The following is a 14,486-nucleotide window of genomic DNA, read 5'->3' as shown; positions in this document are numbered from 1 at the left end:
CCCCGGGTGAACCGGGAGCCAAGCGGGCCAAACTGTCCAATGATAATGATGGTGGCATGTCATCAACAACGGGACGCGCCAAAAGGACCTGGCGACCTGGGGTAACGGAAGCAGGATGCCTCATTCAGACCCAATGCCGAGGCTTCGCTCCCTCGGTTGCCGCTAGCTCTCCCGTTTACGGTCACCTTCTCGCAGACCAGAGCGGCGCGGAACTAACCCCGCGCGTGGCAGCTGGATCAACGTCCACCCCCCCCTGTCTGTTGTTTAGTGACAAGTCCGAACTTTTCCCCGAGCGAACCCGGGTACTGAATTCCGTGTGGGATGAAGGAGACCTACACAGCGGCTCTTTTCCACTGCTGCTGCTAGGGAACACCTTGCCTTGTCGATTGACATTGAGAGTTGACGAGTTTAAAGTGAGGGGATGTTTCCGTACTCTGTGTACATCGTACAGCGGTGGAAAATGAAGTCCAACATCAATAGCGTCTCTCTCTGCTCAGTCTGTTGGGGGGGAGAGCGGGCCTTTCCAGTGATTCGCCATCGCGCTTGTCCAGGATGACCCCTGACGATCCGAATGCTTCGCCCCGTGCAGTAGTCCGCCCTCCCGTCAACTTACCACGACATCCGGCGCCGGCTCCCTTTCTTACACTGAGAAAGGCTGGCGGCAATTGGTGTCGTGACGGAGTGGGAGCCGTTTCGAGAGCTCCTCGCCCGCTGTACAGAGTAGTCAGCGGGGATTTCGTGCCGCAGGGAGAGGGAGAGCGAGAGGCTTGTCATGGCACTTTGACTCTTGGCCACGCGGGCTCAAGGCTTGGTAAGTCGAGTCTGCGACGTCATGCGCCGGTGATCCTCGATAAATACCTCGGTCCGTCCCCCCCCTGGTGTTTCTTATTGTTTGTTGTTTTTGTTCGTCGTCCTCCTCCCCGGCTATCACTGTACTCATCTCCCATTTCTTGTTCCCGGCCGGCAGTTCACAACGTATCACCCAGTCGAACAACATCAAGATGAGGACAAAGACTACTACCGCCGCCGCCGCCGCCGCCGTTGCCGGTCTCTTCGCCGCCACGGCCTCGGCGCAGAACTCGACGGCCACCTGCGCCACCGGCGTCCACCTCATCGTGGCCCGCGGCAGCAACGAGGCGCCCGGGTCCGGCCGCATCGGCAGCGTCGCCAACGGCGTCGTGGCCGCCATCCCCGGTTCCCAGATCGCGCCGATCGACTACCCGGCCGCCTTTGACACCTACAACGGCTCGGTCGCCGCCGGCGACGAGGTCATGAAGACGGCGCTGGTCCAGTACAGCTCGCGGTGCCCGGACTCCAAGGTCGCCCTACTGGGTTTCTCCCAGGTGAGTTTTACCACTGTAAATCAGCATCCCCAAAAGCGCCAGACCGCTCCCTCGGGGACTGGAGGGATGGCGATTGGATCCCAACTTGCGACGGCTCCAAAGTCTTTTTTCTCCTCCTTTCCCCCCCCCCTTGTTTTCTTCTTATTCTTTCTTGCCTTTTACTCCCGCTGACGTGCATCAATCAACTTAGGGCGCGCAAGTCGCAGGCGATGTATTGTGCGGCGGCACCGAGGACGACGAGAGCGACCAGTTGGACCTGGACTTTGTCGATACGACACCTGTGCCCTCGTCAGTCGTCGACCAGAGCGGTGAGTTATCCTACTTCTTCTCCCTCGTCTTCGTCTTCCTCCTCCTCACACCCTCCGTACATATCAAACTAACGCATACAACCCGCAGTCATCGCCGTCATCCTCTTCGGTGACCCGACGCACAACGCCAGCGCACCCTGGAACAGGGGCACCAGCACCCGCAACGGGGTAAGTTAAGCTCTTGGCACAAACATGAGATGACTCGGCCTCCCCTCCCCCCCTGATCCAGGGGCGTCCACGTGTGTGAGAAAACCTGTCACTGACTCGAGCGTCTTGTGTCCCCGCCATCCACAGCTCTTCCCCCGCGAGAACGTCACGGCCTGCGAGGCCTACGCCTCCAAGATCGAGTCCTACTGCGACACTGGCGACATCTACTGCGACGTCGGCAACAACACCAGCGTCCACGGGTCCTACTTTGCCAACTACACCGACGACGCTGTCGAGTTCATCACCGCTCAGTTCAACGCGTCCAAGCACGCGGCCAACGGCTCGGCCACCCCCACCCCGACAGGCGTGCCGGTCTCCGGCGCCGCCGCCTCCGCCCCGGGCCTGTTGGCGTCCCTGGCCGGTCTGTCGATGCTCGCGGCTTACATGCTGTAAAGCTGGTGAACGGGGTACCCATTGAGGGCGGGTGGTAATACGGGGGTTAAATGTGGTCTACTAGACACCTACAATAAATAGCTGTAGATATCTGCACATATTCGATAATGAAGAACCACGATCCAAGACCGAACGAACGACATCAACAACCGACAAGTAGCTTGTAGGCAAATATCCCATGTCACCCAGCACGCCTCAACGCAGCGCAAATAGAGGTCCAGAGTCAGAGGAGGAGGTATTAAGTGGTCCATTCAAGGCCGGGCTGACAGGGTATCAAACTTCGTCCAGCGTCAATAGCTACCGTCTAATATTTAGATTACATGTAAGAATGTCAAAATGTGCTGCACCAAAATCCGTCACACTTGTGTCCAAAGGGTCTCTATATTTATCCGGACCCTTGGACACCCCCCACCCCTTCCGTCTCCATCCACACCTTTCAACTCGCCATCACGTCCGCCGCATGAATCTCATTCTCATGGGGTGGGCCGGCGCGGCCGGCGCCTCAGCGGGCGGGTGAATGGTTGCGGCTTCGGCCGGAGGTGTGTGCACGGGCATCACCTCTGCAGGCGGCGCTTGGTGAGCGGGAGGAGCCGCTTCGGCCGGCGGGGCCGGATGTACGGGGGGTGCTGCCTCCGCGGGAGGCATCATATGTACAGGAACAGCCACTACCGGGGGAGGCTGCAGATGTGCCGGTGGGGCCATCGAGACCGGTGCCTCGTGTGACGGAGAGGCTGGAGGGGGGACATGCTCCGCCGGTGGGGGGGTATGGGCCGGAGGAGCGGGCTCGTGAGGATTGACCGGCGCCATCGTCTGGTGCGCCGGCGGGGGCATCTCATGGGCGGGAGGTGGGACTGACGCCGCTGGCGGGTGGGCTGCGGGTGGAGGGGATGGCTCATGGCCCAGGACGGGGGCTGCCACGGTCGTGGCGCAGTGGCTTACTGTCTGAGTGATGTGGACTGTCTCATGAATGACCTGAGGCGGTTGGGTTACGTGAACTGTCTGCGGAGGCTGGGTGACGTGGACCGTCTCCTTGACAACTTGGGGAGGCTGAGTGATGTGGACTGTCTCTTTGACGATCTGGGGTGGTTGAGTAACATGAACGGTCTCCTTGACGACCTGAGGCGGCTGTGTCACATGTATCGTCTCCTTCACAATCTGGGGCGGCAAGGTAACGTGGACGGTCTCCTTGACGGTGTGAGGTGGCAGAGTGACGTGTACCGTCTCCCGGACGTTGTTGACGCTCGTCTGCACCACCGTCTGGAGGTGTGTCGTCGTGACGAGCTGGTGCGAGACCCTGGTGACCTCGCGGGTGACGGGCGGCAGCTCTTTCGTCACGATCTGGGTGACGTGGACGGGGGGCGCCTGCTGAACCGAGGTCACGACGTGCGTCTGGGTGACGACTCTCTCCTCGACCTTTGTGATGTGGACCGGCACCGTCACCGGCACCGTCACTGGCCTGTCCTGGGTGACGATCCTCTCCTTGGTGACGGGGACCGTCACGGGGACGGAGACGACGCGCTCCTGCGTGACGACGTGGGTTACAGGGACGGTGTGGACTTGCGTCTGGATCTGGGTCTGGGTCTGGGTGTGCGTGACGGGCACGGTCTGGACCTCCCTCTTGGTCTCGATCTTGGTGTGGACGACGGTCTGGGTCTGGACCTCACGCTGCGTCTCGACCTTGGTGTGCACCAGCGTCTGCGTGTGAATCTGCGTCTGGACGTGGGTGACGGGGACAGACTGCGTCTGGATGATGGTCTTGAGAACCTCCTGCTTCTCCGTCTTGACGACCGTCACTGGCACGGACTGGGTCACGACGGCCGTGTGAACGATCTTCTTCTCCTCGGTCTGGGTGACGGTGACGTGGATCGGCGGCTGCGTCTCGACCACCTTTTCCGTCTTGACGCGCTCTGTCGTGATAGTGGCTGTGACGTGGACGGTCTCTTTGACGATCTGTGGCGGTGCCGTGACGTGGATGGTCTCTTTGATCGTCGTCGGGACCGTTACATGGACGGGCACGGTCTGGTGAATCGTCTGAACCTCGTGGATCGTCGTCGGGACGGTTTGATGGATGGTTGTTGGTACCGTGACATGAACGGTCTCCTTCTCGCCTGGCACTGTGACATGGACAGTTTCCTTCTCTCCGGGCACCGTAACATGAACCGTCTTCGGTTCTCCCGGCACCGTGAAGTGGACCGTCTCGTGTACTGTCGTAGGGATATGAACGGTCTCGGTGTGGACGACGGTCTCCGTCTTGGGCTCACACTGCTGTTGTTCGGCCGGCGGTGGTGCTAGAGGGTTGGCGGCGGCCAACGTCGAGAGGGCAAGCCACGAGATGACTCCGTACCGCGAGAGCATCGCGACAGATCTACTATGAAATGGTTGTTTTTTTGGGCAAGCTCTAGTGTGTGTTATGTTTCGCCGTTGGTCGAGGGAAAGAAGAGATGGGGAAAATGGACACGAGAAGGAATAAAAAGAACGTATGAGGCTCGCCTCTAAATGGAGTTGGAGATACCGGTCTCTGGGAGAATGGAAATGAAGAAGAAACCAGAACCAAGGCGAACAGGATGAGTAAAGTCACCTGGTTGCTGCAAAGAAACGAATGGAGAAAGCGTCGAGCGGGATGAAGGGGAAGAGGTGACAGTCCTGCTGATCACTACGGACCCTTTAGAAGAAGAGGGGGGTCCAGTGTCATTATACTCTGAGGGACGTGGTTCATCACCGTCTTGGCTGATGAGCTTCGTCCCGCAACAGCCGGCGCACGGAAGATCGGATGTGCGGGTGGGCGGTGGTCGTGGCTATCCGGGCCTTGGGCCTGGACTGGACGGTCTGGGCGGGCTATGGGCAAGGGGCCGTGTTGGAGCCTGGTGTGAAGGAGAAGTCGAGGGTATCGTCACTCGTGGGGCAGTCCCCGGGCGAGAGTGTTTGAGAAATCAACATGTCTAGCGTTGGGCTGGCGATTCTGGAGGCGGCGACCTGGGTCGAAACGGTGGTCATGGTCGAGGGCTGAGTACGAGGCGCACTATCAGAGTGGCCTCACATCTCTGAGCGGGACGAGATGGGACCAGTTGTCGCATGGCCTGCCATCCGAAAGCGGTGATGGGACGGTTCCGAGAGAAGGGATGAAGAAGCCGGGGTCTGTTCCTTGTTTTGGGTTTGCGGCTCTTGCAGGGGAGTTTAGCCAGGGCTGAATCTGTTGACGGGCACAAGTGAGGTCGAGGGGGGGGGACGGAATGGTATGGCCGGGCACGGACGGACTCGAGGGCTTCAGTTTGGGATGCTCGGGATGCCTTGGTGGGATCGTCAGGGATGGGTTGTCCTGGCTAGCGACGACCCCTTAGGATCAGAAGATGTCGACCGGAACTGAATGCTGCCGCTCGAACAGGACGGGTGTTCTTCTGGTTCTGCTCAGGGCTGAGCTGGGATATGAAACCCGACATCGTCGGATGGCTGGGTTGTTCTGTAAGAGTTTCCTGGTTGTTGTGGTGATCGCGAGAAGATGATAGGCGCCAGATGTAGATTGCGCCTAGTTGTACGTATTGGCATCCGGTGTGCGTTGAGCTTCATGCCAAGATGAAGACAAGCGTTGCTGCCTTGATACCATCGCGATGTCCTCTCAGAGAAACTCACTAATACGGGTTGTCGGTACGCCGGTGCAAAGAGTCTTGACACACGCATGAAGCCACAACGAAGGAAGTGCTTTCTTCTCTGTAGACAAAAGTCTCCCCCACGAGCTGCATCTGACACACATGTCAGCAGCATCCAATGCGACCCCCAGGCTTCTCTGCAAGGGAAGAGACGAACGTGGGTGGCGCCCACCCGGGATCCGAAGCATCGGCCAATGACCAAGACACTGACTGGCCCTGCATTACGTGGGAAGACGGGAAGAAGGGGTAGCTCACTGAGACGGAGCCCCAAGCTCCTAGTGCGTGTGAGGAGCTGGTCGACTTTCTCCATGCTGAACCATCCGAAACCCCCGCCAAGATAGAGCCCCCTGTAAGAGCCACCGCCGCCCCCTCGAGATCGTGAGAATGCCGGAAACCAGGGAGGCGCGAAACAAGTCGGCTTGTCAAGCAAAGCACAGCAACGCAGGAGAAAGAAGGGGCCTCTAGGGGTGGTACCGAGGTTTCGAAAAGTTTGACAAGTTACCAAGGGGGAGGAGAAGGAGGAGGTGAAGTTGACGAAAGGCTGACGAGATTAGGAGGTGGTGAGGAAACTAGAGAGTTTGGATTAAGCATTAAGGTTATTTTGCTAGGGTCGCCCTCCCAGCGGCCACTGCAGCTGTCAGTGACCTCATCTGCAAAGTCTACCCTAACAACTCCCCCCCCCAGGTCGGGGTTGGGGTTGGGTCTCCGCCGCTGGGTCGGCTTCATGGTGACCCGGGCCCCCTTGACAAGGGGCCAGACAGGACCCCCCCCCCCGGGTCAGCGGCATACTTGCGATCCTAACCACGCGGCTTTCCAGAGTCTTTGACAAACTCGGACGGGCGAGTACAGCAGTGATCTCCCTTAGGTTTCAATGTGACGACAAGTTCAGGTGGTTCTATCATAAAAGCCCCGCGGAAGCCTCCAGTCTGTGGCGAGGCGACACCAACTGGCTTCTATGCGTTGCGCGAGTCATTACACCAAGTGACAGAGACTGCCAGGTCCATCTGTCACTCACAGTAAAAGCCACGCACTTCCGCTCTCATTCATTCTAACCGAAGGCTGACGATGCGATGTCGCGTCCTTGCGTCTCACGCCAATCTCAAAGCATATCCAGCGAGACGGCTAACCAGCGACTTCCCCCCAAAATGCCCTCAGAGAAAAAGAAGAAGAAGAAAAACAAACCAATTCTATATCTTATCCAACTATAAAGATTAGACGGGTTGTGTACAATCGAACGAGTACTGAAGGCCAGGATTCGCCTCCCATACTCCTCCGAACAATCATGCGTGGGGATTTACCACTCACCAGTTAGCGCAATATCACCAAATGAATGCTGCAAATCGCTGTGCGGATGTTTTATAGGCTTATGTTTTATTTTTTTATTTTATTCTTTAGACCACAGCAATGCACTGCCTTGAACGACAGCAATCCGCATAAGGAGCTCGCTAAGGGATGCCATAGGTGATAGCTCCTCGCAGAGTTAGATAGTGTAGCCAGAGGATGACTTATGGACAACTGAGTTGTATCAAAGTCGTACATAGCGTAAGAAAGTCGGATGGAGTGGAAACTCGACTGAGGAAACACGGACGCATACTTACACACCTCTTCCACAGTGACATCGGCGCCGAATATCGCATGATCGAGTTCAACCGAGAAGAAAACGATTACCGAAATGTGAAGTGTTGGGAACACGATGGACAGTTGTGACATGCGCCCAGCTCTGGAGACGAAAGAGAGGACACGAGCGATGGGACACCATTAGTATCCTGTGAGCTGGGCCGCTGGTGGTCGCCACTGCTCTTGGACCATCTTGGGTACCTGAAAGCTCTAATCGAGGTCATACGGGGACTAATTGCGGGAGTCTCAGGCGCCTTTGGACCCTTCATACGGCAAAAGTATGACTACATTCTAGATTGTTCATATCCATCTTATAAAGGTCCATCCGGAATGCGTCCCGCTGGTTTGAAGGTCCTTCGCTTCGTGCAAAACTGCATGGGTTTTTCAGTAGAAACCCCATCCGTATTCAAAGGCCGTCACAACAACACAATGAACGCCCCAAGGACACCGGCCATTTATCACTTTAATGGATAACGCTCTCAAGATTTATCAGGCGCCGTCACTGCTTCAACTCAGCAGTCACTTCGTCGCCAGCACAACTGGTTTCATTATTAATGCCGCTATATACGATGCCATCAGTTGGATAGGGCCAGACAGGCGTCGACAGCCTGCCCGACTCGGCCCTGCTTCTGATACACCACGTCCGAAATGATGTCCCTGTCGAGGTCGGGAAACATGCCCGCAAGCGTCTCGACGACGTTAACATGCTCTGCTCTGCTCAAACGCTGGGCCTCTGCGACTTCGGCGCTCGCCTGCCGGGCCGCAGCCTCCTCTGCCGAAAGGTGATGACGGGAGGCAGGCTGTTGCCCATCTCGCGGCAGCTCCGCGCTCGGCCTGGGAGAGAGTCGTTCGGAGGAACCGGGCGGCCTCGACGCATGGCTGGGTACGGGGGGCGCCGGAGAAGGGTCGTCCGAGAACATGCGGCCGATTGTGCTGAGAGGTTTCTGTATTGATCGGAGGAGACCGGTGATCGGGGCTTGGTCGTCTGCGTCTCTACCGCCTTCGTTCGACGATGTCGAGCGGCGTGGCGTGGAAGATTCTCCCATCATATCCAGAGAGGGCCGACCGGACGAGTCTCCTTGGTGGAAGCCCGCCTTCTCCGAGAAAGCAGGCTCCTGGACGACAGCTGGTGAGTCAAGGCGGTGCTTCTCTGCTATCGCAGACACGGCTGCCTCGACGTTCTTCTCGAATTCTTCGTCCGTGATCGTGAGGGTAGTCCGGTCCATGTTCTCAATGAACTGAATGGCGCCCATCTGCAACATCTTAGCAAGTGCTCCGGAGTCGCGACGCAAGGGGAATGACTTACGAGCGATGAAAGATAGTACCCGGCCTCGCCACCGAGCTTCTCCTGGTTCCTGAAGCGCAGGATGTACTGGACGTTGGACACCAAGTGCTCCGGGTTGGCTTGTAAGACGACGTAAATCAAGAGGGGCATGAACGAGTCAGCCGATGAGTCTGACTTGGAGTGCTTGAGGAGCCCTGATGCGAGTTGTTAGTATCAGGTACCGAAGTGAACGACTGTTCTTGCAAGGCGCTGGCTTACCGAAGATAACTTTGCAACAGTTGAGGACGCAAATGATCTTATCCCGCGGTGCCCGATAGGACTTGATCTTGAGGAGTTCTGCTACACGTCAGGCTATGCACTCTGGTGTCCGGTAGACTCTGAAACCACGAACCTTGTTGGGCAAGCTTGAGGAACCGCCTTCCACTGTCACCAGCGGGCGGTATGTCGAGATGCTCTTCCCTGAGCCAAGCATAGATGTTGATCTTCTGTGTTAGGATATCGTCGCGTTCCACGTCTTCTTGGTGTTGCCCACGCCGACCCGGTCCCATGGGCCGCTCGCCACCTCGCCGTTTGGGCTTCGCACCAGGAATCGGTTGTGGCGGAGGGATCGCCGGCGAGAAGGTCTGCGTGTAGAGCCGGTTCATGACCAACTTCTCCATGCCCTCTCGAGCGTTGTCGAACTCGGCGTCGGAAACATCTCTCCAAACCTCGCATTGTGCCATCTTGTTGGCGATAAATGCCAAGAAGTCGCTGATAATCTTGACCTGCTCATGAACCATCCATTGCCGCTTCCCAAACTCCGACAGGAAAGACTTGAGGTACCTGGCAACCGGGTCTGCTTTTTTGTTGCGCAGCTGCTCTAGGAAGCGATGGAAGTCGAAAGGCAGTGCTGGCTCGGGTTCGGGTTCGGGAGGTGGCGGCCGGTGGATAGGCATGCTAGGAGACATTTGGGAATCTATGCTCATCTGCCTGTCGTCGCGGGATCGCGAAGGCGTCGCAGGCGGACCGTCCTTTGGTGGCACGGGAGGACCTTGGTCATCGGGGACCCTCTGATGCGAAAGAATGCTGGTCGGGGACGCCGAGTGTATTCTCAGGCCCTGGAGTTCCTGAACCTGATGAGACAGGGACGGAACCAGCGGCTCGAGGCTAGACTTTCGAGGTGGGTGCTGGATGCCAGGACTGCCTAGCATGGGTGATGCAATTTCGAGTCTCGGACTCATGACCTCGTCGGCTCCAGGGCCACCCCCATCGCCGGTGAACTGCTCCATGATGCTTTGGATCTCGGACCGTGATCCGTTCTCTTGCTCGTCCTCACTTGCATATCTGCGCTCGTCGTAGCTAGCGTCGGACCTCGTTGGGGACGCATCGGAGGACGGTCGACGCTTGGCAGCATTCGACGGAGTCCGGGACGGGGGCTGTGACGTTCGGGGGGTAGGAGGTGTCGGGTCGACGTAGGAGGTAGCCTCGATGGTGAGATACTGCGTGGCGGTCTCAGCTGGCAATGGGCTCGTGGGTTTCAGAGTCGCCATCGAGGAGGTCAACGGTTCTGATGCAACCTCGGAAGCTGGCGCAGGGACGGCCTGGTTGGACTCCGGGCCTGGCTTGCTTGACCTGCTTTCCGTTTCCGGGTTGGCGACGGGCTTCGTCTCATTCATAGGGCCAAAATCATCATCGCCAAAGTCGATCAGGTCGTCTGTCGCTTGTTGCTTGCCAGCGGCCTTTGCAGACAGAACGGGCTTGGGTTCCGTGTGGGCGTAGTCGAGCTCGGGGGGTTCCGTTTCAGCCTTGGACCCCGCGGACTCGGCGCTCGTCACCGCGACTGCGGCAGAGGCATGCTGAGAGTCGCCAGGTAGGCTGGGAGAGTTACCTGTGGGATCTGTGGAAGACATACACCACGGATCTGACCGAGGAGGAATGTACTGTAAGGTCGGGTGGGAGCTCCAGCTAAGGCGAGCGAAAGAGGAGGTCGTGTTCGGGTTGTGGGGGACGAGGCTCGAGCTCTGGAAAAGGCCGAGGGGAAACAGTCGCTGACATGCGGATGCGGCGGGTGATTGATTAGAGGGCGTCGCAGGAAGCGCAAGGTCGAAGAGAAAGCCGATATTGAGGAGCGATGGTGAGAATCCCCAAGTCGTATGTGAGGGGTCGCGCAAGAGTTATGGGTGAGTTGTAGTGATGGTGGTTGCGCAGGAAGCTATCACGGGAATGGGGTCAGCAGGGTAGCAATGGGTTGGCCGTGTGACGGCGGAGAAGGCTGAGAAAGGTGCAGCGATACAGCGGTGCAGCGATGGAAAGATCCCCATAATTCGTGGGGTGCGTGCCAGGCGTGCCAGGCTTGCCACACTTGCCAGGTGTGGACACTGGGCCAGAGTTTTGCCGAATCCAGGGTCCCCCCATGTGTGCAGCAGGTGCAGGAGCGAAGGGAACGACGTCACCGACACTTCGTTAGGGGACCTCGGTCAAAGTATTGACCGATTAGTAAGTCACCGGGTGCAAGTCATGTGATATTCACGGCCCTTGGTGATCCGCTTTTGGCGACGGGACATCGTGGTTCTTCCGTCCCGGCGCACGGCTCCCCCCTACGTCGTTCCGTTTGGTGTCGTTCCTCTTCTCTTCTCAAACACTCCACAGACAGGGATACAGAGACTAGACCAGCTCGACCTCTACAAATCTCCCTTCAAGTTTTGACCTCGGCTCATCGAGGCGCATCGCCGCTATCGACCCATTGTTGCGTTGAAACTGCTGTCGCGCTGCGGCTCATGTAGAAACTCTGCTCTCCGCGCTCACGACGTATGACAAACCAGAATCGAACCATCCGTCAAATCGGCGCAAGGGAGAGTAAAGAACGGGACGTCTCGGATTGATTCGCAGGTTTTTCTTATTCAGTGTGCTTTGACGTTACCATCTCACATCTCATTTTTCATCTAATCGCCGTTTCCCGTATGCCGCGAAAGACGCTGGCTGACTGGTACCCATTCATTCCTACCAGAACGTCCCATGTCCGAATCTGCTTTCTTTTTTACTTTGCACCTACCGCCCGGTCGACATACCTTTAATAGGCGCCTATTTGCTTTCTCTGCCCGATCTTGCCCTTTCTCAACACTCACAACCGCGTCTCTGCCTTCGCGCCCAGTCCTCTGACAAGTGTCACACGATACGAGCCCTCGCCTAGCTGCCCCAAAGAGGATTTGACTTGGCTTCTCGAGTCAGCCGCCAGCCAACCCGCCACACCAAATGTCAGACTATGGTCAGGATGAATGGCATGGCAGTCGAGGCGCCGTGCTCACCATGTGGCCAGAGTCCGTCACTCCATCCTTGCCCAGAAGTCTCTTCCCAGATTGAAAGAGTCGCCCGTTTCGATCCGGCCATCTCAAGTTTCAGGTTGGAACTTCTAGAACGTATTCTGTTCAACCCAACTTGACGACCCACAACGGACGCCGTCAAAACTCGCAAGCTGTCCTATTATCGACAAGCGCCGATTCTCGAAACAAGGAACCTCGTGGCGGATGGTTGCCCTCCTGCTCCATTTCTCGCCCCTTTGCGAAGTTAGAATTTGGGAGGGTCACTGACAGCTGTCCCTGACGCCCGAAGCACCGTGACGGAAGTCAGAATCCAGCGTTATTCAAGGACAGTGCAGGCTTTTTTTCCCTCTCTTTCTGCTTGCCGTACACTCACGGAAAGGCGTAACTTCTCTCCGTCTATTATTATAGGGATGGCAGCTGCAGGCCGATGGCACATCTCATGTAGTCTTTTCTTTTTCCCGCAACCGATGGATCTGGCTTTTCCTGGGCCGTATACGAGAACATCGTCTACGCATGGCCGGAACCATGGGTGTTCTATGGCTGATTCCACGACCCAAGCCTCTTGGGTCCTGGGCCGTTGTCTACAGCAAACGAAGAAGACGACGAAACACCGGTCCCTTCCCCAGTCCACTGCGCATAAGCGCATTACTACAGTTCTCTACCTTATCGCCTTTAGGCTACCGAAGAGAAATCATCAAGCCATGCCTCGGCTCACGGGATCCTCCGTATGATCTCCGATAAACGACATCGACCAGGTTACATGCCGGGCACGCTGTGCGTAGGGGGAAGGATATCCAACCAGCAGCACGCTGTGGAGTGGGCTACCCGATGGCTTGGCTGCCACATCCCAGGAGACCTGTAACCGTGCTTTCGCCAGAAAGGGAGCTGCGATTTCCCAAAACGGACAGACTTGCGATTCAGGATATCCCACACTCGACCTGCGCCTCAGGAGACACCTTCCCATCGGTATCCAGATGCATCGTACTCCGTACAACGGCAAGGGACATCGTTCTGGTGGTAGCGGTATCCCGCCTGACCTGTGCGCTTTGAGAGATGCGACTGGCTGAATCGGGTTGGGAGCCAAGGAGACGAGTGTGACATGCAAGGAAACGCCCCCCCCCCCCCCCGAGACGATGGCCGAGGTTTTTTCTCGCTCTAGTCTTCATCTCATCATCAGCAGCCGAACGGCGTGGTTTGACGTGCAGAAACTTTGTATAAAAGGTTGCTGCAGGAACCCGTTGACCTGCATTCGTCTCATCGTTACCGGCAGCAACGTCAAAAAGAAGATCCGAAGCAGCCAATCGTCTAAGCCCAGGAGGCAGTCCTTTCACTTCATCTAGCGATCTGGTTTCGGTCTGCACTACGAGTCGTATTTACACTTTGTCTTTTCTTCCCAAATTATTCCTTTTGAAAAAACGTTCATCTCATCCCAGACACGATGAAGTTCCTCAACGTTCTCGCTCTCGCGTCCGTCGCGGCCGCTTTTCCCACCCTCTCGGACACGTCCATCAACGACGTCGACGTCCGCGAGCTCGAGGCCCGCGAACTCGAGGCCCGGCAGCGCACCGGGCGCGTCGGGTCGACGGCCAAGGAGTTCACGGAGGGCGGATGCAAGGACGTCATCATGTTCTTCGCGCGCGGGTCGACCGAGGTGGGAAACATGGGCACGGTGTGCGGCCCGCCGACGGCCAACGGCGTCAAGGCCAACTTCCAGAGCGTGGCGGTCGAGGGCGTCGACTACGCGGCCGGGCTCGCGACCAACACGCTTCCCGGCGGGGCGGACCCGCGGGGCATCGCCGAGATGAAGAGGCTCATCGCGCAGGCCAACGCCGACTGCCCCAACTCGATGCTCGTCGTGGGCGGGTACAGCCAGGGGGCGGCGCTCACGCACCGGGCGGTGGAGGACCTGCCGCAGGCGCAGAAGGACCAGATCGTGGCGGCCTTCACGTTCGGCGACACGCAGAACCTCCAAGACGGCGGCAGGATCCCGAACTTCCCTCCGGAGGATACCAAAATCATCTGCGCGGCGGGCGACGCCGTCTGCCGGGGCACGTTGACGATCCTCCCGGCCCACCTGTCATACGGCAGGAACGCGGACGAGATGGCGGACTTTATCTCACAGAAGCTCACGGCTGCGGGTGCACAGAGGCGCAAGTAGGGTTATGCATGATGGCCATGGCTGTGGCGTGGGCTGAGGACATCTGGGTACGATCAGGTGGAGGAGGGCTTCTTGTTTCTAGTTTTATTATTTTTTCTTCTTCTTCTCTCTTTCTGCAGGCATCAAGAGATATCCAATTCATCGTTGCCAATTGAGCCAATTGAGCCACTGAAGATTTCATGTTCCAAACACCGCAATGCAATATTTGCCTCGGTGGCTGTGTCGGTTTTGT

General features: G+C 57.6%; 5 protein-coding genes across 5 annotated transcripts; 2 read left to right on the top strand and 3 right to left on the bottom strand.

Moving 5' to 3' along the window:
- Nucleotides 1-635: 635 nt before the first annotated feature.
- Nucleotides 636-2,403, top strand: CDEST_02357 (Putative cutinase/acetylxylan esterase, alpha/Beta hydrolase). Its single transcript, XM_062918516.1, has 4 exons — nucleotides 636-1,343; nucleotides 1,534-1,651; nucleotides 1,740-1,819; nucleotides 1,946-2,403. The coding sequence occupies exons 1-4, from the start codon at nucleotides 1,002-1,004 to the stop codon at nucleotides 2,249-2,251; spliced, it is 846 nt and encodes a 281-aa protein (XP_062774567.1). The 5' UTR covers nucleotides 636-1,001; the 3' UTR covers nucleotides 2,252-2,403.
- Nucleotides 2,404-2,698: 295 nt separating this feature from the next.
- On the bottom strand, nucleotides 2,699-4,606 carry CDEST_02356 (uncharacterized protein; the record flags this gene model as incomplete). The annotated part of the gene is made up of 1 exon (XM_062918515.1): nucleotides 2,699-4,606. One exon carries the CDS (start codon nucleotides 4,604-4,606, stop codon nucleotides 2,699-2,701), a length of 1,908 nt encoding a protein of 635 aa, XP_062774566.1.
- A 480-nt stretch (nucleotides 4,607-5,086) lies between these two features.
- Nucleotides 5,087-5,245, bottom strand: CDEST_02355 (uncharacterized protein; the record flags this gene model as incomplete). The annotated part of the gene is made up of 1 exon (XM_062918514.1): nucleotides 5,087-5,245. The coding sequence occupies one exon, from the start codon at nucleotides 5,243-5,245 to the stop codon at nucleotides 5,087-5,089; it is 159 nt and encodes a 52-aa protein (XP_062774565.1).
- A 2,627-nt stretch (nucleotides 5,246-7,872) lies between these two features.
- On the bottom strand, nucleotides 7,873-11,043 carry CDEST_02354 (Putative vacuolar protein sorting-associated protein). Its single transcript, XM_062918513.1, has 4 exons — nucleotides 9,189-11,043; nucleotides 9,056-9,133; nucleotides 8,819-8,991; nucleotides 7,873-8,765 (listed from the first exon to the last, which is right to left on the bottom strand). Exons 1-4 carry the CDS (start codon nucleotides 10,684-10,686, stop codon nucleotides 8,088-8,090), a joined length of 2,427 nt encoding a protein of 808 aa, XP_062774564.1. The 5' UTR covers nucleotides 10,687-11,043; the 3' UTR covers nucleotides 7,873-8,087.
- Nucleotides 11,044-11,464: 421 nt separating this feature from the next.
- CDEST_02353 (Putative cutinase/acetylxylan esterase, alpha/Beta hydrolase, cutinase, serine active) lies at nucleotides 11,465-14,313 on the top strand. The gene has a single exon (XM_062918512.1). It carries the CDS (start codon nucleotides 13,535-13,537, stop codon nucleotides 14,252-14,254), a length of 720 nt encoding a protein of 239 aa, XP_062774563.1. The 5' UTR covers nucleotides 11,465-13,534; the 3' UTR covers nucleotides 14,255-14,313.
- The last annotated feature ends 173 nt before the right edge of the window (nucleotides 14,314-14,486 follow it).

Source organism: Colletotrichum destructivum, chromosome 2 (genome assembly GCF_034447905.1).
Source record: "Colletotrichum destructivum chromosome 2, complete sequence".
NCBI classification, from domain to species: Eukaryota; Fungi; Ascomycota; class Sordariomycetes; order Glomerellales; family Glomerellaceae; genus Colletotrichum; species Colletotrichum destructivum.
This window is presented reverse-complemented; position numbering and strand designations above follow the sequence as displayed.